This window comes from Notolepis coatsorum, assembly GCF_963971535.1.
Source record: "Notolepis coatsorum genome assembly, chromosome: 11".
In the NCBI taxonomy this organism is placed as follows: Eukaryota; Metazoa; Chordata; class Actinopteri; order Aulopiformes; family Paralepididae; genus Notolepis; species Notolepis coatsorum.
This window is the reverse complement of record NC_140175.1, coordinates 104,161,720-104,186,546: the sequence shown is the minus strand read 5'-3', so window position 1 is coordinate 104,186,546 and position 24,827 is coordinate 104,161,720. Positions and strand designations below refer to the sequence as shown.

General features: G+C 43.3%; 1 protein-coding gene across 1 annotated transcript in view; it reads right to left on the bottom strand.

The window, feature by feature from the left end:
* Window positions 1-1,921: 1,921 nt before the first annotated feature.
* stard7 (StAR related lipid transfer domain containing 7) overlaps window positions 1,922-24,827 on the bottom strand; it is a 43,765-nt gene continuing 20,859 nt past the window's right edge. The window contains exons 7-9 of the mRNA XM_084324731.1: window positions 24,157-24,256; window positions 17,935-18,019; window positions 1,922-2,824 (exon numbers count right to left, since the gene is read on the bottom strand). Of these exons, the coding sequence (XP_084180857.1) occupies window positions 2,646-2,824; window positions 17,935-18,019; window positions 24,157-24,256 (364 nt within the window). The 3' untranslated portion in view covers window positions 1,922-2,645. The remainder of the gene's footprint in view (window positions 2,825-17,934; window positions 18,020-24,156; window positions 24,257-24,827) is intronic.

Below are 24,827 nucleotides of genomic sequence, written 5' to 3'. Positions count from 1 at the left end.
CTTTGTCCTCACTGATACCAGAGAAAATCAAGTTGTCCCTCATCTCTCTGCACTGTATTCCCAGTAAGGTCTCTTTCATATGCTTCTTCTCCAAGGTGAGAGAGACAGCAGATTGCTGTACCTCATTCACCACACCCTTAAGGAAGGCTGGTGTTCCTAAGGGATTTAAAATACAACACCAGAATGCATCTCTCTCGTCTCCACGCCTTCAGCAGTATCCGAGGCCAGTTACAACCATCACCAACTAACAAGCCTCCAAACAGGGTGTTCCGTCTGACTAAATAGGCAAAAATGAAAATGAATCACAGCAAAAACCAAAAATCTGTGGAAATATGTTTATTTCAACTCATTAGTTATTTCAACATGTTTACCACCATGGTTACAAGTGCAGCCAGCAGTTCATCTAGTTCTCCAGTTGCTGAAACTCGTTCAATATGCAATTTCAACAGGAATCAAGGTTTTGTAACCACAACAGATGAAGCTGCTGACAGGAGGTGGCACATCAGATCATCAGGTTACATTCACAACAGAAAACATTCTCAAACATATAGAAGCTGGGACTACAGAATGAGCATTACCTTCATATTAACTCATCAGCGCTAAATCAGACCCTGCCCAGGGTCAAAGGTCAAAAACAAACATTTCATCTCCGGTCTCAACATGTCAAGCGAACATCATTTACAGCTCAAAGAACAAACGTTTTTTTTGACACAGCAGGAAACACTTGTTATTTTTCTCCCTCATATTAACAGGAAGTTAGTTGAAAGGTTTGAGGTGCCATGGTCCCCGTCGCTCCACATTACTGGCTGCTTTTTGTTTAAGGAAAAATCTCTCTCCAATAGGCCATTTGAAATATTAACGCAATGAAATGTTTTGTGGAAACAAAAACGGCTGTTATATTAGTGGCAGATTGTCGGGCTGTAAATAGTGTGTTCTTTACCCTACATGCCCCAGGAGACACTGGTAAGAGACACTGATGGATGTCAAGGTCCCTTCCGTCCTTCAGTCCCCACACCCTCCCTCATAAAACATCCTTTTGTCTCATACCCCTCCCCCCTCCACAAACAGTCCTTTTGTCGTCCCCCCACTCCCCCAAGTTAAGTATGTTCTACGGAGACAATGAGGGACTGTTCTCTTGGTGGCCTCCTGAACAGTCCCTCCTGCTCAGCTCCTGATTTACCAATCTTTAATCGACTCCTAATGCCAGACCAGTACATCTGTATCAACCATGGATATCTGATCATGTGCACAATTGACATTATCGGTAGGGATGCCCCGATCGATCGGCCAGCGATCGGTATCGGCCGATATTCAGTATAAATATGAGATCAGTGAATTCCGATAATGCTTTATTTTCGCCGATCGTGAAAACCGTGATTGGGGCATCCCTAATTATCGGTTCCACCACAGAGGCATCAGTAGGACCAACAACTCACAGCAAAAGCGAAAAGAAAACGGATAACATGAGGAATAAAAGCGTGTAGAAGAAGAGCCAGTATGAACCGACTGCTCATGTACACTGATCAGACTGGTCAGAACTAGGACTAACTTGGCTGTGTTAGCATGCATTAGTGCTAATGATAACTACCAAACATTAAACCAGCATCAGCTACCAAAAGGTTGCCACCAACACTACCGTTAATCATAAACCAGGCTTTAAGCTGTAACATTTGGTAGCCGACATAGCATCTAGTGTTTGGTAACCAGTGTTGGTGCTAATGTATGCTAACAGCCAAAGATTATGTTGGATGCTTTGCATTGTGGTTTCGAGACTGAATGACGTCATAGAGATGTATGGGATCCTGTTCCTCATGGCCTCACAACACCTTCTTCTACAATGTGTGTCGGGGACATTGACTGTTCTCATGTGTATACCGCCACCTGAGGTCCAAGCCTGTCTCAGACACTTGGGAGGACATATCGTTGAGGTACGAGCCTGTCTCAGACACTTGGGAGGACATATCGTTGAGGTACGAGCCTGTCTCAGACACTTGGGGAGGACATATCGTTGAGGTCCAAGCTTGTCTGAGACACTTGGGAGGACATATCGTTGAGGTCCAAGCTTGTCTGAGACACTTGGGAGGACATATCGTTGAGGTCCAAGCCTGTCTGAGACACTTGGGAGGACATATCGTTGAGGTCCAAGCCTGTCTGACACTTGGGAGGACATATCATTGAGGTCCAAGCCTGTCTCAGACACTTGGGAGGACATATCGTTGAGGTCCAAGCCTGTCTCAGATGGCGTTCAACTCCATTGTGAACAATACAGACGAGAAGAGAACGCTCAAGAGAGAAGGAGCGTCGACAGTTTTGGCAGCAACGATGTTTGGACAGTTTGGTGGTGCAGTATGGCTCAGTCTGCTGCAGGGGCCTATGGGATTGCCAGGAGGAGGGGCTTCCGTTCCCACACCTTATTGGTTAGCTGAGGGGGTGTGGCAAGGTGGGTATTCAGAATGAATTGAGTCTTTTCTCCGGATGATGTCGTCTCTGATACAGATCACCGGCACGACAGTGTACCTAGGACCGGTGAAGCCACACTGTTGTCATGACGATGTACCGGGGACCGGTGAAGCCACACTGTTGTCATGACGATGTATCTAGCACCAGTAAAGCCCCCGTCTGTGGATGGCCGTGGTGAGGGCCCCTCAGGCGTAGATGGGCCCGGGGCCGCCACTGTGGGTCTTGTCCCCGCTGAGACGCTCCTGGCCGGACGGACGGTTGGTGTCGATGGGTTTGATGACGCCGGCGTAGTCATGGATACTGACCTCCAGGTTCTTGGCTCTCAGCGCAGCAGTGTGGAGCTTCTCTAGGAAGTCTGGCATGCCTGCAAGAGAGGAAACACAAAGGAGATGAGGAGGAGAGGATAGATAGTGGGTTATAGGGCTGAGCCCAAACGTTCGAAGGTTCGGCCGTTCGTTCGTTACATTGGCACTCGAATCTAATTAACCACATAACGTGCACCGGGACGTATACGTCCTTGCTAACGTTAAGATACAAAACAAAGATGTTGTTTCAACAAATGTATTCACAAAATGGATTACCATCCAAACACTACTAGTACTGTGGCCGGGTGGGGGTATTGTGGGTGTGGCTCTGGCATCAGTGTGTATTTCAGCCTGGCCGGATGGCGGCTGGAACGAACACTTCCTAGTTGGGAGCAGGTGACGATAATAGCAAACAGTTCCCCACGCACGGTTCCCCTGTTACAGGACGAGAGAGAGTGTGGCGTGTGGATACTCAAGTGACAAAGTGTCCTGGTGAGTAACTGTAGTATCGCTATGTTTATGAGCACTGTCTAGTTGTTTATACCGTGTATGGTCTTCCCTAGGGAACGACAGACAGTGGACAGCGAAGAGGCGGGGCGTTGTGCTTACGCCTGGCGATCCAAAGGTATCGCTAGCTTCTTTTGTTTATGGTTACACACACGCACAGACTGTTTGGTATAAGTAGTAATACAGACGACCTGTCCTGATTTCCCTCAGGTTGCGGCCCGGGTGTGTGCTGTGTGTGTGTGTGTGTTGTGTGTGCTGTGTGTGTGCTGCGGCCCGGGTGTGTGCCGTGTGTGTGCTGCGCCGGGTTTTTCACTCATTCGGTTAAAGTGTAAGTCTAGCTCTTTCTCGTTCGTTTGTATTAGGGCCCGTGTCGACCGGGGATGTTTTATGAGTCGTCAGCTCCTTTCTGTCATTCTGTCATGCTACAGACGCAGTCCTTTTCCCAGCGCCACGCCTCGTGTTTTAGCGCTCTTGGCGGATAGCGTTTTTGGGCGGAGCGCTCCCAGCGCCTAAAGTTGAAACTAGTTCAACTTTTGGAGAGGAGCGCCGCTCATCAAGGTAACTTTTTTCGACCGACCAATCAACATGGAGCAAGTGGCGGAGCCGCAGGAGTCGCGAGACGCTCTGGAAACGCTCTGAGCATGCATATTTTTGCTTTTCAAATCGGTCCGCCTGGAAAAAACATCCCCGGTGGACACAAAGCCTTACCGTGCATTCCCTTTGTATCATTATGTGACTGTGTGTGAGTGTTTTATAATAGATATGGTGAAGCTAAGTGGCAACTATAAATGTTTGTCTTGTAGTGTGCAACAGCCAGCATTTAATATAAGAAGGCTCATTAACTGTTGTTATGCTTTGATATTCATTGTTTAATCTCCATGTCATAACAGGTGGTGGTCAACAGGTGGTCACTGCTTTTGCCTACCTCATGTTAGGGTGAACATTGACGTGAGATTCAGTCCGTCTCTTTTTATTATATACATTGTGATAACTATTTGTATTAAAGGCAACTTATTTCTATACTACAATATTCAATAAAGATAATTATATTAAATATAATTACTTTGTCTGTCTGTTGTATACCCTAAGCCTCATGGTTACAGTACTACTACTTTTAATAACCATTTTTGACTGCAGCAATATGCGCATATGTTCTATGTTATATTGAGTAAATGTACGCTATGTGCCTAAAGTCGAGACTCGACAGTAGTGAACCAGAAAAATTATTTAGGAGCAAATTTTTTGCATGATTAAAAACGATTGTTCGAACGTCCGTTCGAAAAACCCTGCCGAAGTTCGAATCACAAAAACAGGCTTCGGGGACAGCTCTAGTGGGTTAACAGTCTTCTAATGATACCAAGCTCAGATGGAACCAGTTACCAGTAGTGCAATAACAAGAGGTCTATACATTAAAGAGGCATTTCGCTCTTTATTTTCAACCTGAATCTAATTGTTCTGCGTCTCGAGAGCTCGATGACGTCACCTGGAAGAGAGCAGACCTCTAGTGAACCGCAGAAATGATTTCCTCAACAATTTTCAACTGTAGTAGGCAAACCTTGAGGATAGTTTAAGAAATAGTTGAGGAAATACTTGGCCTGGGGTTACAGTGAACTAGAGGTCTGCTGTGAACACGTTGGTGGTAAGTTCTCCAATTATAAGTTGTCCCAATTATCACCTGTCCTCGTCACAACAGAACCATGGGATTCAGGTTAAAACTCAGCGAAACACCCTTTTAACGGTTAATTGTCACATTAGAAATAAGGTATGCGTGTCTGAATCCTCTGGTGAAATGCTATTGTACATTGGGTAGACAAATCCGTCTGTGAGGCTCTGAAAGCGTGCACCAAAGCATACAACGCCGGGCTTGTGACAGGCAACATGAATGAACACAAGGCGGTGAGATACAACGTAAGGAGGACAGTGATAGAGGTAGAGCTGCCGCGGTATTGATGTTTTCCTTACCGCACACATTTGCAATATATTTCCTACCGCCGCGGTATTACCGCACACACACAAAAAAAAAAGTTTGAATGCATTTTTTTTGCAGTCTACTCTTTATATAGCATATAGCCTGCCTCTAGTCTAAATGTCTATCTTTAGAGGATGACTTTGCAGCATGAATATTGTTTGGGATTCGGCATGCACGCATTCGTTATTAAAAGTGAAACACGGATTCGAAGTCTCCCCTCGGTGTCGCGCCCGCCGGTTACCCCCCCGACCCTTTCTTCTTCTTATTATTATAACGTTACTACTTATGATTACAAAGGCATTCGATTTGTGGCATTAACGTTAGTATAGTTACACGTTCGTATTTACCGGACCACATAGCAAGGCAAGCGTTACTCAATTAATATCTAAGTTCCTTTCTTTGCTCAGAGCGTGCCGAGTTGTACCCATTCTGCGGTCTGTTAATAAAGTTTTCAATCAGACAAGTGTATAGAACGAAGGGCTTTTATTATAACATTTCGTTGCAGTAAAATCATTATGCCTCGTTCCCTGAGGAGCGACGGCGTCGGTAATCCACTCCGGTCTCCGGTGGGAGCTAACGTACTATTAGCCGTGTTGTGATGGCCGAGATTCAGGAAGTAAACGCACTGCAAGATGCTCCAACCTCCAAGCATGTGACGCGTATCTCTTCTGACCAATCAGTGGTCTGCAGTGTTTCATGTGACTTTTCTGGTACCCAATAGGGTCGCTTGGAATCTCGACAGAGAAGTAGGATATATCTGCAGAGCCGCAAGCCCAACGAGAGCGTAATAATAATAATAATATAATAAAAAACAGCGGTGATGCCGGTATTCAGCCCAACGCTGCGGTGGGCATGATGTAACAGCGATACCGCGGTAATACCGATACCGCGGCAGCTCTAGATAGAGGCAAAACGGAACTTCAGTATGAACAGGCTGACTAGAGGTATATGGCAGGGAGAATGCTATTCATCAACTACAGCTCAGCATTCAATACCATAGTCCCCTCCAAACTCATAGCCAAGCTCAGGGACCTGGGCTTGAACTATGACCTCTGCCAGTGGGTCTTGGACTTCCTGACAGGCAGACCCCAGGTGGTGAGAGCAGGCAACTGCACCTCCTCATCCATCACTCTCAACATAGGGGCCCCCTAGGGCTGTGTTCTGAGTCCCCTCCTCTACTCCCTGTACACACACGACTGTGTGGCACAGCGGAACAGCAACACAATCATCAAATTTGCTGACGACACAGTAGTGGGGAGCCTGATCTCTGCAAACGACGAGAGGGCCTACCTGGAAGAGGTAAAGGTTCTAGCGGGATGGTGTCAAGAGAACAGCCTCTCCCTGAACGTCAGCAAAACAAAAGAGATGATTGTGGACTTTAGGAGGTCGGGGGTCAGCATCGACGGGGCACCGGTTGAGAGAGTGAACAGTTTTAAGTACCTCAGAGTCCACATATCCGAGGACTTGACATGGACCACACACATTGACAGTGTTATCAAGAAGGCACGGCAACAAGGGCGGCGTAGCGGAGATTGCGCTCGTCACCAATGCAAGAGACTCCGGTATCGAATCACAGTCTCAGCATTGCCTTCGACTTGGGCCGGCCGTCATACTGGCTCAGTCAGCGGGTGGAAGTCGATGGGTGGGGATTGGACGTTGTGGACAGCGACTCCTACAGGTCGGTTGGGTGACGCCTGCACAGCAGAGACAGGAAGTATTGGGGGCAGCGTGAGCCTCCCACGCATTACTCCTCGCCACAGAGTCCACGCTGTCTGGTGAAAAGATGCAACAGGCTGCCTCCTCGTGTACCGGAGGGGACACGTGCTGCAAGGCTTGTATCCTCACTACAACCGATCAGTGGGGGGCATAGTCTAGCAACGTTCAAGACAGGGGAGGAGAGAATTGGTTATACGAAATTGGGATGGGAGAAAAATAGGAGAAAAGGTGAAAAAAATAAAAATAAAAAAGGCACGGCAACACCTCTACTTCCTTAGGCGCCTAAGGAAGTTCCAAGTGAGTCAGAAAATCCTACAAGAACATCTACTCATGCACAATAGAGAGCATCCTGACTGGCAATATCACCTCCTGGTTTGGGAATAGCACTGCACAAGACCGTAGCAGACTACAGAGAGTGGCCCGTTCAGCCGAACGCACAATTGGAGGGGGGCTTCCCACTCTCAAAAGACATTTACAACAAGCGCTGCATGGGTAGGCTAAGAGAATAATCAAAGACCCCAGCCACCCAAACAACTGCCTCTTTGAACTGCTGCGGTCAGGCAAGCGATACCTAGTCTCATGGCCAGTACAGAGAGACTCAGAAGGAGCTTCTATCCCCAGGCCATCAGGATGCTCAATGAACAATAACACTATGTAACAAACTATCAAATACACCCACAGCCACACGTACACTCACTTTAAATGGACAACTCACTGTAGCACCCACTTTACTCACTTTAGACACTTAACACACTTTATGTTATTGGTAGGAGATTTGAACATCACCTCATACCTCATTGCACCTCACCACCACAAGGTGGCACCACAAGCTAAGCTATTGTATATTGTTGTAACTCAGTTACCTTCTCTACTGCATTGTATATATATACTGTATATATGTATATTGAACACTTGTTTTGTTTACACTTGTTTACGTACTTGACTTTCTATTTTATACTTCTATTTTATACTATCTTTATTTTATCTAGCACACTCTGGAGCAGAACAGAAAGAAGCATTTCATACAAAGTATTCTGTATTTCTGTATGACAACTAATAAAGAAACTTGAACTTGAGTTCTCTGGTGAAATGACTACATGTACAGTATGTGTCTGAATCCTCTGGTGAAATGCCTACATGTACAGTGTGTGTCTGAATCCTCTGGTGAAATGCCTACATGTACAGTGTGTGTGTGTGAATCCTCTGGTGACATGACTAGATGTACAGTATGTGTGTCTGAGTCCTCTGGTGAAATGCCTACATGTACAGTATGTGTGTGTGAATCCTCTGGTGAAATGACTACATGTACAGTGTGTGTGTCTGAATCCTCTGGTGAAATGCCTACATGTACAGTATGTGTGTCTGAGTCCTCTGGTGAAATGCCTACATGTACAGTATGTGTGTCTGAGTCCTCTGGTGAAATGCCTACATTTACAGTATGTGTGAATCCTCTGGTGAAATTACTACATGTACAGTATGTGTGTCTGAATCCTCTGGTGAAATGACTACATGTACAGTATGTGTCTGAATCCTCTGGTGAAATGCCTACATGTACAGTATGTGTGTCTGAGTCCTCTGGTGAAATGCCTACATGTACAGTATGTGTGTCTGAGTCCTCTGGTGAAATGCCTACATGTACAGTATGTGTGAATCTTCTGGTGAAATGACTACATGTACAGTGTGTGTGTCTGAATCCTCTGGTGAAATGCCTACATGTACAGTATGTGTGTCTGAATCCTCTGGTGAAATGACTACATGTACAGTATGTGTGTCTGAGTCCTCTGGTGAAATAACTACATGTACAGTATGTGTGTCTGAATCATCTGGTGAAATGCCTACATGTACAGTATGTGTGAATCCTCTGGTGAAATGCCTACATGTACAGTATGTGTCTGAATCCTCTGGTGAAATGCCTACATGTACAGTATGTGTCTGAATCCTCTGGTGAAATGCCTACATGTACAGTATGTGTGTCTGAATCCTCTGGTGCAGCGGTTCCCAAACTTTTTTGGCCATGCACCCCCTGTCACCTCCCGACCTAGCTGACGCACCCCCCAATGGGTTTCTGTTAGAAAAAATTGTTGCTGGTCGCCGTGCACAGATTTTATTTTTTATTTTATCTCTTCCCACGGCGACTATGGATAGGGAATTTCTTTATTTAATTAAAATGTTCACGACAACATGGATGCATGTACTCTGCCAGCATGTTTAATATCCATAATACTAAAGGTTTGACTAAGATTTTTATGAAATTGTATTGTTAAAAAAAAAAAAAAAAAAAAAAAATTTACCACCATTAGCCTTTTCATGTCACGCACCACCTAGAGGGCGCTCGCGCACCACAAGGGGTGCGCGCACCACAGTTTGGGAACCACTGCTGGTGGAATGCCTACATGTGCAGTGCGTGTGTCTGAATCCTCTGGTGAAATGCCTACATGTACAGTATGTGTGTCTGAATCCTCTGGTGAAATGCCTACATGTACAGTATGTGTCTGAATCCTCTGGTGAAATGCCTACATGTACAGTATGTGTGTCTGAATCCTCTGGTGAAATGCCTACATGTACAGTATGTGTGTCTGAATCCTCTGGTGAAATGCCTACATGTACAGTATGTGTGTCTGAATCCTCTGGTGAAATGCCTACATGTACAGTAGGTGTGAATCCTCTGGTGAAATGCCTACATGTACAGTATACAGTATGTGTGTCTGAATCCTCTGGTGAAATGCCTACATGTACAGTAGGTGTGAATCCTCTGGTGAAATGCCTATATGTACAGTATACAGTATGTGTGTCTGAATCCCAGGGATTAAAGCAAAAAGAAATCTCCTGACTGAACTTTTTTTCAGGCCAAGTCATATTCTTATTTTAATCTCCACTATTTTTTTTAATAGCGTTAGCGTTTTAAGGGAGCCTACTTGTAGAGCCTACTGTCCTGACTGTGACTATATACCCTACTGTTGTGGTTGTTGTGCCAGGCAGGGAGGCTGTGTGCTGGAGAGTGTGAATGCAAGTCTTGTGGCTAGCTTCTGATTGATGGCGAGCTAGCACCCCTTTCCCATTACTTTGAACCATGAACTAAACTGCTTGTTATCATACAAACTAGGGATGCCCCGATCGATCGGCCACCGATCGTTATCGGCCGATAATCAGTATAAATATGCGATCGGGGAATTCCGATAATTAGTCATATTCGCCGATCGCGGAAACTGATCAAGTGGATATCTCACTCGCTTGTCTCAGACGCACAGGACCTGCAAACTGCTCCTCCTCCCTAGCCCCGCCCGTACCCGTGTAGAGTTTGTAAACACAGAGGAGGCGGACCTCCTCTGCTGACTCTAGATAGTGCATTCGACCTGAGCTAACGTTAGCTACCTAGCTATCGTTACTGTTTAAACAAAATTACCCAGTCAACTATTCACTTTTAGTAGGCATTGTCTAACGGTATTTAGCCGGCTAGCTACTGATAGCTCCGGATATCAACAAATGCCCCAGGAAGTCTAGTAGCCCATGTTGATATCTCCGTTAGCTTGCGTTAGCTGACGTTAGTTCACGGTTCAAAACGAAATGTCCGATTGAACTAAAATAGTTGTCTTAACGTCATCTAGCCGGCTAGCAGTAGCTACAGATAGCTCCTGATATCAATGTCTTATAACATTGATTGAATGCGTATTCGAGCTGAGGGCTTGCTGAATGTGAAATGACCAAAGCATAACGTTACCAAGGCAATAGGGTCCCGCTGCAGCGCCGGAGAATCCTTTTTGGAGCTAGGGCTACTAGAGTACACACAGACAGTGGAGCTGTTTGCAGATAGCGAGCATTTTGACTTGTTGCGTGGTGGCGATGTCTCGCAGATAATACAAGTACAAGTCTAATTATATAATATATATATTTTATTAAAAAAAAAAATAAAAAATTTATATAAAATAACTTTTAATTTCTTTTTAACACTTTGGCTGCCTAAGGTTAAATTCATGATATACCATAGATTGCCAGCGCTATTTGTCTATGGAGAAAGTCCCCTTCTTTGCAGGGCTATAACTTTTTAAATTCTATTGCTACATTGCCATTATTAGGGCCCATTCAAAGTCCTATATGTATTGTTCATTGTGTAGCAACGTTAAACTTTTTCATTCACATATTCATAGTAAAGTATGGTCTAATGTATAAGTATGTTTTCATCTCTTTCTGCAGCTTTCTCCAGAACGTGATATATAGCCCCAAATGCATTATATTGATGATGAAATACAGTTTGATGGCAATCAGCGCGATATAAAAAATTCCAACTAGACGTACTTCTAGAAGTTACTACACGTCATCTGATGTTGACCGGATGGGCGAGGGGGCGTTTATAATTCCGTGGGCAGCGTTATACCAATCATCTAATGTGGGTCAAATGTTGATAATAGCAGTTAGTATCGAAGACGGTAACGTTACACGCTGAAACTCACCCCAGTCTCCGCGCGCCGTTGGGCGATCATCGTAGAGTAGAAATCTTATCATTATGGGATATATTTTTACCCGGTCCATCTCCAGCTTGTATAATGGTATATACGTCCAAATCATGTTGTTTATCGAGTTATTGCCAATCGATCACCGTGTAGCGTGACGAGCCAGAGTCCCATGACCTATAGCGAGCGCCCGGAAGTACTACGGACGTCTAGGACAACCTCTATGCAACATCCTGTTTGGCGATTGCGCCGATCGGCCACCAGATGGCGCTCCTGAACCGCCAGAGAGCTCAGTGGGTCCTGCTGGTGGATCTCAGGCCAGCGGAGGGGACATATGAATCCGATCGCAGATTTTTGAAATATTGATATAAGGACGACGTAACACGTCCTCCGGCAACTTTAGCATGGCCAGCAAAGACGTCTAAAGACGGTTCCCGGCAGTCAAAGTGTTAATCAAAAACGATCGGTATCGGATCGGTATCGGCCGATATGGCTCACGACGATCGGTGATCGGTATCGGTGGCAAAAAACGTGATCGGGGCATCCCTAATACAAACAAGGGACTAAACACGTTTCGCAATTATGCCACAACAACAATGGACAGTCTCCTCCCCACCATTTGTATATATTTTTTAACACCCACCCACCCCTTCCTAATGTACAGTCTCCTCCTCATCATATGTATATATTTACGGTTAGGATCTCTGGGTAACAGTACTGTATATTTGCTTATCATATATGTGACAAATGTAACAGTACTATACCTGTAAGTCAAGTATGTCCCCATGTCATAAATGTCATGATGTCATGTATGTTGTGTATGTCATAAATGTCACTATGAATTGAAAATGGGGGACCCTGATTATGTAAACAAGACAAACATCTTTCTCTGGTCTGCATCCCCTTAACAATTGTGTGTATTGCTACTGGATTTACCAGATCCAGAGTGAATGAATGAACATTTTATTTAATACACAAGACCCTCTTCTTGGGACCAAGTAAGGTTGTCGATAAACCAATGTACAGTTACCCCACCCCGCCTACCCAACCACCTCCAATGTATACTCTCTTTTTTAGACTATTTTTGTATCACAAACAATACTGTATTTGTAAATCTGGTATGTCATAAATGTATAGATGTAGCAGTATTGTCTATCTGTATGTCATGTGTGTCATATATGTTATGATGAATTGAAAATGGGGGACCCTGATGTAAACAAGACAAAAGTATTTCTCTGGTCTGCATCCCCTTAACAATTGTGTGTATTGAGCCGTACTCTATTGTACCCATTCTGCAATTCTGTTAATAAAATGTTCAATCAATCAATCAATATTTAACAGATTGCAGAATGGGTACAATACAGTATGGCTCAATACACACAATTGTTAAGGGGATGCAGACCAGAGAAAGACGTTTGTCTTGTTTACATCATCAGGGTACCCCATTTTCAATTCATAGTGACATTTATGGCATTGATTGATTGATTGATTGATTGAAAACTTTATTAACAGATTGCAGAATGGGTACAATACAGTACAGCTCAATACACACAATTGTTAAGGGGATGCAGACCAGAGAAAGACTTTCGTCTTGTTTACATCAGGGTCCCCCATTTTCAATTCATCAGGACATATATGACATACATGACATACAGATAGTCAGTACTGCTACATCTATACATTTATGACATACCAGATTTGCAAATACAGTGCTGTTTGTGATACAGAAGGAGTCAAGAAAAGGGAGTATATACATTTGACTTAGAAACTGTACATTGGAGGAGGTTGGGTGGGGGGGGTTGGGTACACTGGGATATTGACAACCATACTGGGTAATCTACATTGGAGGTGGTTGGGGGGGGGGGGGGCACACTGTATAAACAAGCAAACTGTACATTGAGGGGGGGGGGAGACACTGTACAAACAAACAAAATTGTACATTGGATTATTGACAAAACCATACTAGGTAAATGACTGTACATTGGAGGGGGTTGGGTTAGGATATTTACAGGGGCCAGTGTTGAATTGCAGTCTCCCGTAGGTGTCCCTTGAGAGAGGTTTTGAAAGTGGGTAGTGATCCACATTCCTTTACAGCTTTGGGTAGGGCGTTCCACATTGATGTGGCATAATTGCGAAACGTGTTTAGTCCCTTATTTGAGCCGAATCTGGGTTTAACATGATTTGTGGAGCTCCCTCTGGTGTTGTGATCGTGGTATTCACTGACCTTTGGGAAGTATTTTGACATGTACATGGGTACCTTGGTCGTGTAGTGTATCTTGTAGACCAGGCCCATTGCAAGTTGCTGTACTCTGTCGTCTACTCTAAGCCATCCTAGGTTGTCAAAGTGGGCAGGGGTGAGGTGGGTTCTAGGAGTAAGGTCAAGCAGTAGTCTGACCAGTTTGTTTTGAGATGTTTGTAATTTTGTTTTTAGCGCCTTTGAGGTGCTTTGGTACCATGAGGTGCAAGCATAGTCGTAGTACCCCTGAATGAGTGCTCCTGCCAGAGTCTTCAGGGTATTCTTGTTTACCAGAGAGGAGATCCGGTACAAGAATCGAGTTTGTTGGTTGACTTTTTTTATTACATTGGATGCCATTTTGTCACAGGAGAGATTAGCCTCTAGGATGGAACCCAGGTAGGTAATTTCATCTTTCCTTGTGACAATATTGTCACCCACTGTAACTGAGAAGCCGTCGGTCTTGCTGAGTTTGTTATTTGAACCGAAGAGAATGGACTCTGTTTTGCCCATGTGTAATGATAGTTTGTTATCAGCGAGCCATATGCAGATTCTGCCTAGTTCCGAGCTGAGGGTTTTTTCAACCTGTAACTTGTTCTTGTCAGAGACCAGCAGGGCTGAGTCGTCCGCAAACAGGAACAAGTTGCAGTCACAAGCTGACGACATGTCATTTGCATAAATTAGGAACAGTAGCGGTCCTAGTATGCTTCCTTGTGGAACACCACAGCTCACTGTGAGGGGGGGGGGGATAGGGTACCGTTTACCTCCACCATCTGTTCCCTCCCCTCAAGGTAGGATTGCATCCAGCTCACTGATAGACTATCAAAACCAATTGCTTTTAGCTTGTCAATCAGAATGGAGTGATTGACCGTGTCGAAGGCCTTTTGTAGGTCCAGCATGACCATGCCGCAGTATTTGCCTGCGTCCACCTCTTGTTTGATTGATTGATTGATTGAAAACTTTATTAACAGATTGCAGAATGGGTACAATACAGTACAGCTCAATACACACAATTGTTAAGGGGATGCAGACCAGAGAAAGACTTTCGTCTTGTTTACATCAGGGTCCCCCATTTTCAATTCATCAGGAATAGTGGTTTGATGTGGTCATTCAAATAGAGAAGGCATGTGTCAGTGGAGTGGGATGTTATGAAGCCAGATTGGAATTCGTAGATTAGATTTTTTTCCGCTAGGTACTTTTCGACCTGTTCGTAGACTATTTTTTCCATGACTTTCGAGATGGAGGTGAGAATAGAAACAGGGCGGTAGTTGCCTGGGTCTAATTTGCTGCCCTTTTTGTGCAGAGGGGTCACCCTCGCAATTTTGAAGTCCTTGGGGACGTGTCCCTGTTTTATGGAGAGGTTTATTATGTGTGTGATGATTGGGGTGATGGCGGCTGCTGAGTCTCTGAGGAATTTGGAGGGGATGTTGTCATGGCCAGTGGCCTTGTTAGGTTGGAGGGCGCTCAGTTTATTGAGTACCTCATCTGTTGTTACCATTTCCAGCTTGAAGTCGTCCTAGCGGACCCCTAGGTTTTTGTAGTAAGCTACTATGTGTTCTACCCCATAAAGCCCTGAGTGGGAGGGTAGTTTGTTTACCAGTGTTGTGGCTATGTTTGTGAAGAAAATGTTTAAGTAATTGGCTACATCCAGCTTGTCTGTGATGAGTGTGTTGTCCGTTTTTATGTTTATGTTTGAGAATCTGGTTTTAAGTTTTTTACTGCATCCTAGTTGATTATTGAGTAATTTCCAAAGTTCACGTGGTTTGTTTTTGTTTTCCTCAGTTTTGTCATTGATGAAATTCTTTTTTGCAGTTTTGATCATGGAGTTTACGTCGTTTCTTAGTCTGTTTCTTTCTAGTTTGAGTTCAGTCACGTGGGCTTGGAGTTCACTGCTCGTGCTTTTAGTAAGCTTTGACTGACTTTTACAAAACTCAGAGCATTTTTTGTCTCTGGTTTTCATAGCGGCCAGTATTTCGGAGTGCATCCACGGCTCAGCGCGATTTTTTACCCTGGTGGTTCTTAGGGGGGCCATGTCGTTTAGTATTGTTGAGAATTTGGTTTTGAAACCAAGCCATGTTTCTTCAACCAGTGTACCATTGAGTTCATCTGACCAGTCCAGACTCTCCAGTTCAAGGTTGAAGGCCTCGCTAGAGTAGGTTTTGAGGTCTCTAGATGTGACTGTTTTGTGGCAGCCAGCCTTTTGTTTTAGTTTTTTGCGGGTACAGAATATCATATAATGATCACTTAACCCGCATGCTATAACCCCTTTATTGGAGATCTTGGACTTGTCGGAGGTCAGAATGAGGTCAATGGTAGTCTGAGTTGATTCACATACACGTGTGGGTTGGGTGATTAGCTGGCTGAGGCCGTGCAGATCACAAAACCTACTGAATGACTTGAAGACGGGTGCATCTTTTCGTTGCATATCCGTGTTCCAGTCTCCAATAAGAATTTTGTCTACATCCTCAACTCCAGCTAAACACCCATCCAGTGTATCATAAAAGCCACTATGATCTGGCGGCCTGTAGACTGTGCCAACCAGTAGGGATTTCGCCCTTTCAAATAGGATTTCCACCCATACAGTTTCAATTGATTTATGATTCAGGTCATTTCTGTTGATGAATTTGGTGTCCTTGTGTATGTACACACAGACACCACCTCCATGTTTGTTCCTATCATTCCTGATTATTGAGTAGTTCTCAATCTCTATCTCTGGATCTTTTACAGAATCGTCAAGCTTAGTTTCTGAGAAGCACAGTATGTTTGCCTTACCATTTATGAATAATTGTTTGATTTCATCCAATTTGTTTTTTAAGCTGTTAATGTTAATGTGAAAAATGTTCAGTCCATTGGCGTTGGTTATTTCATTGATGTTGGCAGGTTCGAAGTATTGTTCGTTTGTGATCTGTTCCTCTGTGTGGGGCTGGGGGGCTTTGTTGTTGTGGGTGGGAAGGGGGGAGGGGGGGGGGGGGGGGTCGGGTCCCGCGCCGTGCATAGGGACATACTACAGTCTACAGGTATATAGTACTGTTACATTTGTGACATATACGATATGCAAATATACAGTAATGTTACCCATATATCCTGACAGAGATTATACATATGATGGGGAGGAGACTGTACATTAGGAGGGGGTGGGTGAGTGGGAGAAAATATACAGTACTGTTACCCATAGATCCTAACAGAGATTATATACATGATATGATGGGGAGGAGACTGTACATTAGGAGGGGGTGGGTGGGAGAGAAATATACAGTAGTTACCCATAGATCCTAACAGAGATTATATACATATGATGGGGAGGAGACCGTACATTAGGAGGGGATGGTAGAAAAAAGATATACAGTGGGGAGAGAATATACGGTGGGGAGGAGACTGTCTACAGATACACCTGTGTGATGTTGCTACGGAGTTAAGCTAATAAACTTATACTCACAACCACAGCAGGGGACTCACGTATTGTACTGTGAAGTAACACGACAATGACAAAAGTGTTGTTTCTGTTTTTGACATAGTTGCGGCACACGGAACAAGTTAACAACTCACCACTACAGCCCCCAGTAGCGCTGCCTAGCCAGTCTCTTCAAACGTCCTCTCCTCTCTAAACTTTCTTTTGTTAGGTGGTCCCGCTCATCCTTTTCATCTGAGAAACCCGCGGTGGGTTTTCTTTTTAGTGGCCGGCTTACTCCTTCCATTTAACCGACGCTATTAAGCTAACGTTAGCTAATCGCTATAGCAGCGAGTGCAAGCGTGGTGGCTGTGACGTAGGTCAACAAGCAGAGTTGACGCGCGAGGCTGCAAAAAAGGCGACTCGTTAAACCAAAACACACGCAGTTTTTAATTATTTTACATGACTATTTTGTTACCCTGCCATGTGGTGGACAGACTTCTCAGACCTCGCAAATGTGTAACTCGCCCAATAGACTGCAGCTGCAACCGCGGAGCGAGCCTCCCGAGCGAGCAGCGTCCTGTCTCTCGAGTCGCTGAGTGATGACTCTGCTTGGCGCGGCGCAATTTTTTTTCTTCATATTTGGCGCCTCTGATTGGCTCAATTTTGTTTAAATGTGTATGCATCTACAATTCATATTATACCAGGTAACCAATTCCGTCAGACCGCGAATCAAATGGACGGATCTCCCCAATCAAATTGACGGAAATCCGTTTGGAGACGGAATGCTTTAATGCATGCTGAATCCTCTGGTGGAATGCCTACATGTGCAGTGTGTGTGTGTGTGTCTCAGAGGGTGACGGTCTGAAGATGGAGGCACCATAGTGTCAGATCAGTATTGGTCTCACCGCTGGACACCATCCAGCTCACACAGTAGCGAGGGAAGGCCGTATGGGGGTCGTCGCTGTAGGTCAACAGGTAGTCGAAGCCGTTCTGGAAACAAAGACAACACAACACCCAGGTCAACAGATGAGAGCCAGCGGGTCAGCCAGTTAGCCAGATGACTGGGTGAAAAGTTATGTTTCGTGTTTTAAATAAACTGCAATAACCATTTTATGACAGGATGCACCACGTGTTCAAACCGTCTTATAACTAGTGCTGTCAATCGAATCAAATATTTAATCGCATGATTGTCCATAGTTAACTCGCGATGAATCGCAAATTAATATTTTTTTTTTATCTACCTTAAACAGATCTTTTTCAAGTTCCAAGTTTTAATACTCTTATCAACATGAGTCAACAAATGCTTGCTTTATGCAGCCATTTAACACAAAAGGATGACCCTCATGCATTGCAAATTTGCATCAAATTCAAAACAGAGTGATGCACAAAATAACTTAAAAGAAAATAATTTAAAACAATGAATAAAGTGTGCATGAAATAATGGGGGAAAAGAAAACGTTAGGAACTTGTTACATCACCCACACAAGGGCTGAGTAATCACACACACCCCCCCCCCCCTCTCTCTCTCTCTCACACACACTCTCCCAGCTCTTTCTCTCTTTCCCCTTCCTCATCTCTCACCCCCCTCTCTCTCTATATCTCTATATCTCACACACACACACACACCTACACACACACACACACACTTCAGAAACAAAACATAGTATCAATGAGAGCATCAATAATACACCCGAGTGAAGTCTAGTAAAAAAAGCAAAAAAAGTAAAAAAAAAATAATAATAATAATTTCTTAAAAGTTAATCGTGAGTTAAAAAAAAATATTGGCGTTAATAGAGGGCGATAACGCGTTAATACCGCGTTAACTTTGACAGCCTTACTTTTGTATTTTATTTATTATTTTTTAAACAAACATATAAACAAACATGACAACACACGATAAGATATACAAGCATTAATTAACAGTGCATATCCAATGAAATCACAATTTAGTTAAATGTCTTATACAGGATATACCCCTAATACCTGTTATCTAGTACCCTACACACATATGCTCTAGCTCGTACCCCCCCCTCCCGGACCGCCCATTGGATAATCCATCCATTATAACTTGTTCCGGCAGACACTACCTTTATATGCTAGCTTTTATTCTTGCTGTAGATATTTCTTGATAAATCACATCGAGATATGTAAGAATCCAGACCTTCCGGCACATTTTTTCCGGTTGAAACCATCGTGATGCTATCAGCTTTTTAGCCACTGTGATACCAGATAAAACCAATCTCTTTAGCTGTGGATGTACTGCACACTGAAAGACATCATTCAGCAGTAATACAGAGGGGTGTACAGGTATATTCAGAGTTAAGAGATTTGATAATTGTTGGGTCACTTCTTTCCAGAATATCTTAACTGGTGGGCAGTCCCAGTACATGTGCATAAATGTCCCCTCGTCCCCATTTGTACATAAGGAGCATTTGGGGTCTTGTTTAAGACCCATTTTGTTCAGTCTTATGGGAGTTAAGTATGTCCTGTGAATATAGTTAAGATTGATTTGTTGATGGTCCGGGTTCCTTGATGCAAGTCGAACATTTGCCCAGGCTTCTTGCCAGTCAAAATCTATCTCCAGGTCTGGTATATCCCTCCTCCAGACTGAGTCTAGATGGAGGGTTTCATATGAGGATGTTAGTAATGGATGATAAAAATCTGAAACAAAACCTCTCGATGTCTCTCTTTCATAGAAGAATTTGTGGCATCTGTGGTGTACAATTGGTATCCTTAATGGAACACCGTGAGCCTTCAAACATGCCAATAACTGTGCGTAAAAATAATATGTGGACTTGGTGAGATAATTATTTTTTCGTATTTCATCATAACTACAAAAACCCTGTTCGTTGAAAACATCTCCTAATGAGTGTATGCCTTGCTTTTCCCATCTAGGGAATATTATAGGTTGTTTTCCAATCAAGAGTGCATTGTTATTGAATAAGGGAGTATGATTATGCCATTTCTGTGGGATAGAATATTTTTTTTGTGTTTCACGCCATATCCGCATCGCATGAGTAATTATGGGGCCAAATTTCCGTTCGCATTGCTTAATTGATAATTTGGTGTATACTATGTCCTTCAGCCTATGTGGAGCTACTATATTTTCTTCTAAATTTCTCCAGGATACTGATGCTTGGGGATCAAACCATGTTGTCAGTGGTCTTAAAGTGTACGCCTTAAAATAGTGGTAGAAATCTGGAAATGCCATACCACCGTCTGCTCTGTTTCTCTGTGCGGTGGATCTTTTTATACGTGGTGGTTTGTTATTCCAAATAAATTTGTATGTGGAGGAGTGTAATTCTTTCCAGTAACCCTCTGGAGGGGGTAACGGTAGCATTGAGCTGAAGAAGTTGATTCTAGGTAGGACGTCCATCTTAACTATTGATACCCGTGCCTGTACTGAGTTTTTGAGTTTTGACCACCTGTCAAGGTCGTATTTGATTTTGTTTGGGATTTTTATGTAATTGTGCTTCACCGTTTGGCTTATGGTAGGGAATATTTCAACTCCCAAACATCTAAAGTGTTTTACCATCGGTATCTCTCCTGGGAGGGTTATATTTCTTTTTGCAGGGGCGTTAAGTGGGAGGAAGGCCGACTTCGGCCAATTTATCCTAAATCCCGATAAATCTCCAAAGTCCTCAATCAGCTTGAGAAGATGAGGCAATGCGGTGTTGGGGTTTTGCATGAACAGTATTACGTCGTCCGCATATAAACTAATTTTATGTTGTGTGCCCTTGATTACGATTGGTTCTATGGATTGGGATTGTCTTATATATTGTGCTAAAGGCTCTAATGATAGATCGAATAGTCCGGGACTAAGAGGGCAACCCTGTCTGGAAGAACGTGATACCGGAAAGATTTCGGAGGTGATTGTACCTGTTGTAATCATGGCCGATGGGTCTTTGTATAATACTTTAATCATATCAATGAATCCTTTTCCTAACCCCATCCTTTCTAATACTGCCCATAGATACAACCATTCCAACCTGTCAAAAGCTTTCATTGCATCCAGGGACAGCATCGCCTTAGGTGTGGTGTCTTCCCTGTTAGCATCTAGTACGTGTAGTAATCGTCTTATGTTATCAGTGATCAAGCGGCCTTTTATGAAGCCAGTTTGGTCCGGATGAATTAAAGACGTCATATGCTTTTGTAGTCTGATGGCTAATACCTTAGAGTACAGTTTGATATCGGTTCCGAGGAGGCTTAAAGGTCTATAACTACCGCACTCGGTGGGGTCTTTGTCTTTTTTAAGGAGGACTGTTATGAGTGCAATATTGTCGTGTTTATGGAAGTTCCCCTCATTGACTGAGTATAAAATCATATTTAGTAATAAGGGTCCAATTATGTCCCAACAAGAGAGGTACATTTCTGGTGGGATACCGTCTCTTCCAGGAGCCCTACCACTTTGCATTTCAGATATGGCCTCCCTAAGTTCATCTAGTGTGATCGGTGTTTCTAATGGTTTAGCGTCATCCTCTGAAAGTTTAGGGAGGTTAATTTGATTAAGATATGTGTCCATTTTGTTTTGATCGAAGGTCGTTTCTGATTTGTATAAGTTGGAGTAGAATTCTTTGAATGTCGCGTTTATTTCTTTGGGTTCTGTAACAAGTCCTTGTTGTGCTCTAATGGTAGTTATATCTGCAAATTTTGCGTCAACTCTTAATCGCATAGCTAATAGGTGACTTGGTTTGGAACCTTGGGAGTACTGCTGTTGTCTTGTGCTACGTATTTGCACATAAGACAGCCTTACTTATAACATCTCTCCTATCAGAAGGTCTCATTGAGTCATGATGTCCTACTCAAACATCCCTGCTATCAGAAGGTCTCATTGAGTCATGGTGTCCTACTCAAACATCCCTGCTATTAGAAGGTCTCATTGAGTCATGGTGTCCTACTCAAACATCCCTCCTATCAGAAGGTCTCATTGAGTCATGGTGTCCTACTCAAACATGCCTCCTATCAGAAGGTCTCATTGAGTCATGGTGTCCTAATCAAACATCCCTATCAGAAGGTCTCATTGAGTCATGATGTCCTACTCAAACATCCCTATCAGAAGGTCTCATTGAGTCATGATGTCTTACTCGAACATCCCTATCAGAAGGTCTCATTGAGTCATGATGTCCTACTCAAACATCCCTATCAGAAGGTCTCATTGAGTCATGATGTCCTACTCAAACATCCCTGCTATTAGAAGGTCTCATTGAGTCATGATGTCCTACTCAAACATCCCTATCAGGTCTCATTGAGTCATGATGTCCTACTCAAACATCCCTATCAGAAGGTCTCATTGAGTCATGATGTCTTACTCAAACATCCCTATCAGAAGGTCTCATTGAGTCATGATGTCTTACTCAAACATCCCTATCAGAAGGTCTCATTGAGTCATGATGTCTTACTCAAACATCCCTATCAGAAGGTCTCATTGAGTCATGATGTCTTACTCAAACATCCCTATCAGAGGGTCTCATTGAGTCATGATGTCTTACTCAAACATCCCTATCAGAAGGTCTCATTGAGTCATGATGTCTTACTCAAACATCCCTGCTATCAGAAGGTCTCATTGAGTCATGATGTCCTACTCAAACATCCCTGATATTCCATCATTTATTTTCTTTGTAAATTAAATCAATTAGTTGTAATAATAAAATCTATATATGTAAGGGATAATGTATAGCTACGAGGTCATTGTCGCAAAATAATTGACCGACAGAGTTTAGAATACCGAGGCGCCTCGCCGAGTGAAGGTAGTGAAGGTCAATTATTTTGCGACAATGACCGAGTATAGCTATACATTATCCCGCTTAGTTATTACATGGCTAACTTACTAACAATATACCCAATTCATTTTACACCATCGACAAGACGAGATCAAATGCAGACGCAGTTGTTCTGTGGCTCCGTCCGCTGTCAGCCCAAATAAAGTTATTATTATCGCCGGCAGCCGGCAGGTGTGTGGACTGATTGCACTGATGCAGTGTGTGTCAGTGGGCTTGATTGCTCCAGCTGCCATTATTGCTCGGCAGAGGTCCGTTATCGAGTAATAACGGACCTCTGCAGAGCGCTATTGACCAATCACAATCAAGCATTTCGGCGAATGTTAAAACGCCATGTAATATATATATATATATATTTATACACACACATCTATATCCAGGTGAAGCTCAGCAGACCAGAACACCACGCGAGCATTTTGAAAATCGGGGCTTTTGAGGTGATGAAATCACTGTGCCCAGGCAGCAGTGGTTCGGCAAGAAATAGTTCCGAGTATATATCTGCTTAGAAAACGAAAATGTCTAATTATTATTATATATATTTTTTTTTATTATTTCTCCACGTGGTAAACGGGTCACAACATGTTTACAGGAACGTTTGAGTTGTATTTAGAGTGTATTTTGTGACTTGGGAACTAGGCTACACTGGCACACCTACTTCCAGTGAATGACGCTAAGCTTGGCTAACGGCGCGGCTGTTCCCTAAGCCTAATGCATGCACAGAGAAGAAAAGGGTATCTGCTTGTCTAACTCCAGGGTAGATGGCAAATAAGCTAATTTCCCAAAAAGTTGGCGTGCTTATTCCTATTTTAGCATCATAGAATAGAATGGAATATAAATCCTTTAATAATCCAGAGGGAAATTTGGCACTACTAATCGCTCACATTGTGAACAACATAAACATTTAGGTAGTCAATAGGACTAAAATAGGAATAAGAATATAATATAAAAAATAAGAATGAAATAGAATAAAGAATAAAATACAGTCCGGGATCTACATTCTGGTATGTATATACTGTACATTCTAAAATCTTAAATATACACCTATCCAGCCAAAAATATACCAAAATATACAGTAAAATGTACAGTAATAAGTGTGAAAATGTAAATTGAAAGTGGCCAGGAAGATTTCGCCAGGCTGTACTGTCACCCTGTACTCAGTGATGCATTATAGAGTCTAATGGTTGTCGGAATGAAGGACTTCCTGTGCCGTTCACATGCATTTCAGTAAACACATTTCATCAAATTTCCACTGTAATTCTCCCCCTTATCTCTGGTTAAACAAGCCCAACTCTCCCGCCACCCAGCAGACGGATAAAGAGTCGATAAGCAGTTGATAAAGGGAGTTCTCACCTCGTCAAAGGACTTGTGAGGACGGATCACCATCTTGGACTCGTAGGACTGAACTCTCACATATTCCTGCGTCTCTGGAGCCCTGGGGTGCTGTACAGCCCTGCAGACAGACAGGTAGATAAGACATATGATTCAAAACATTCTACTTCATATATAATTGTATACATGCATATACTGTATGTCAGGGCTATTCAACTGGCGGCCCGCGGGCCAGATCCGGCCCGCGGGATGATTCTGACCGGCCCGCCAAAGATTACATGATAATAAAAATAATTTTTTTTTTTTTTAATATTATTTTTTTTTTTTACTTTTTTCTTTTCATGTCAACGTTAACACGCACAATTGAGCCAAAAGTCACTAAATTAATGACAGATTTCATTGATAAATTGAGGGAAAACTTTGCAAGTCGATTTGATGAATTTGACATGTCCAGAGAATTGATGCATTTTGTGAGCAACCCATTTGCCAATGTAGCTGCTATTTCCACAAAAGGACAAGAGTTCCTTGCATCACTTCACATTGATGAAGGTCTCCTGCAACTTGAAATAATTGACATGCAAGCATCATCTGCTCTGAAGCAGGCACTTGAGAATGAATCCACCACAACATTTTGGATAAAGTGTATTCATGTCAAGACATTCCCCAAAATAAAAACGCTGGCAATATCTGTG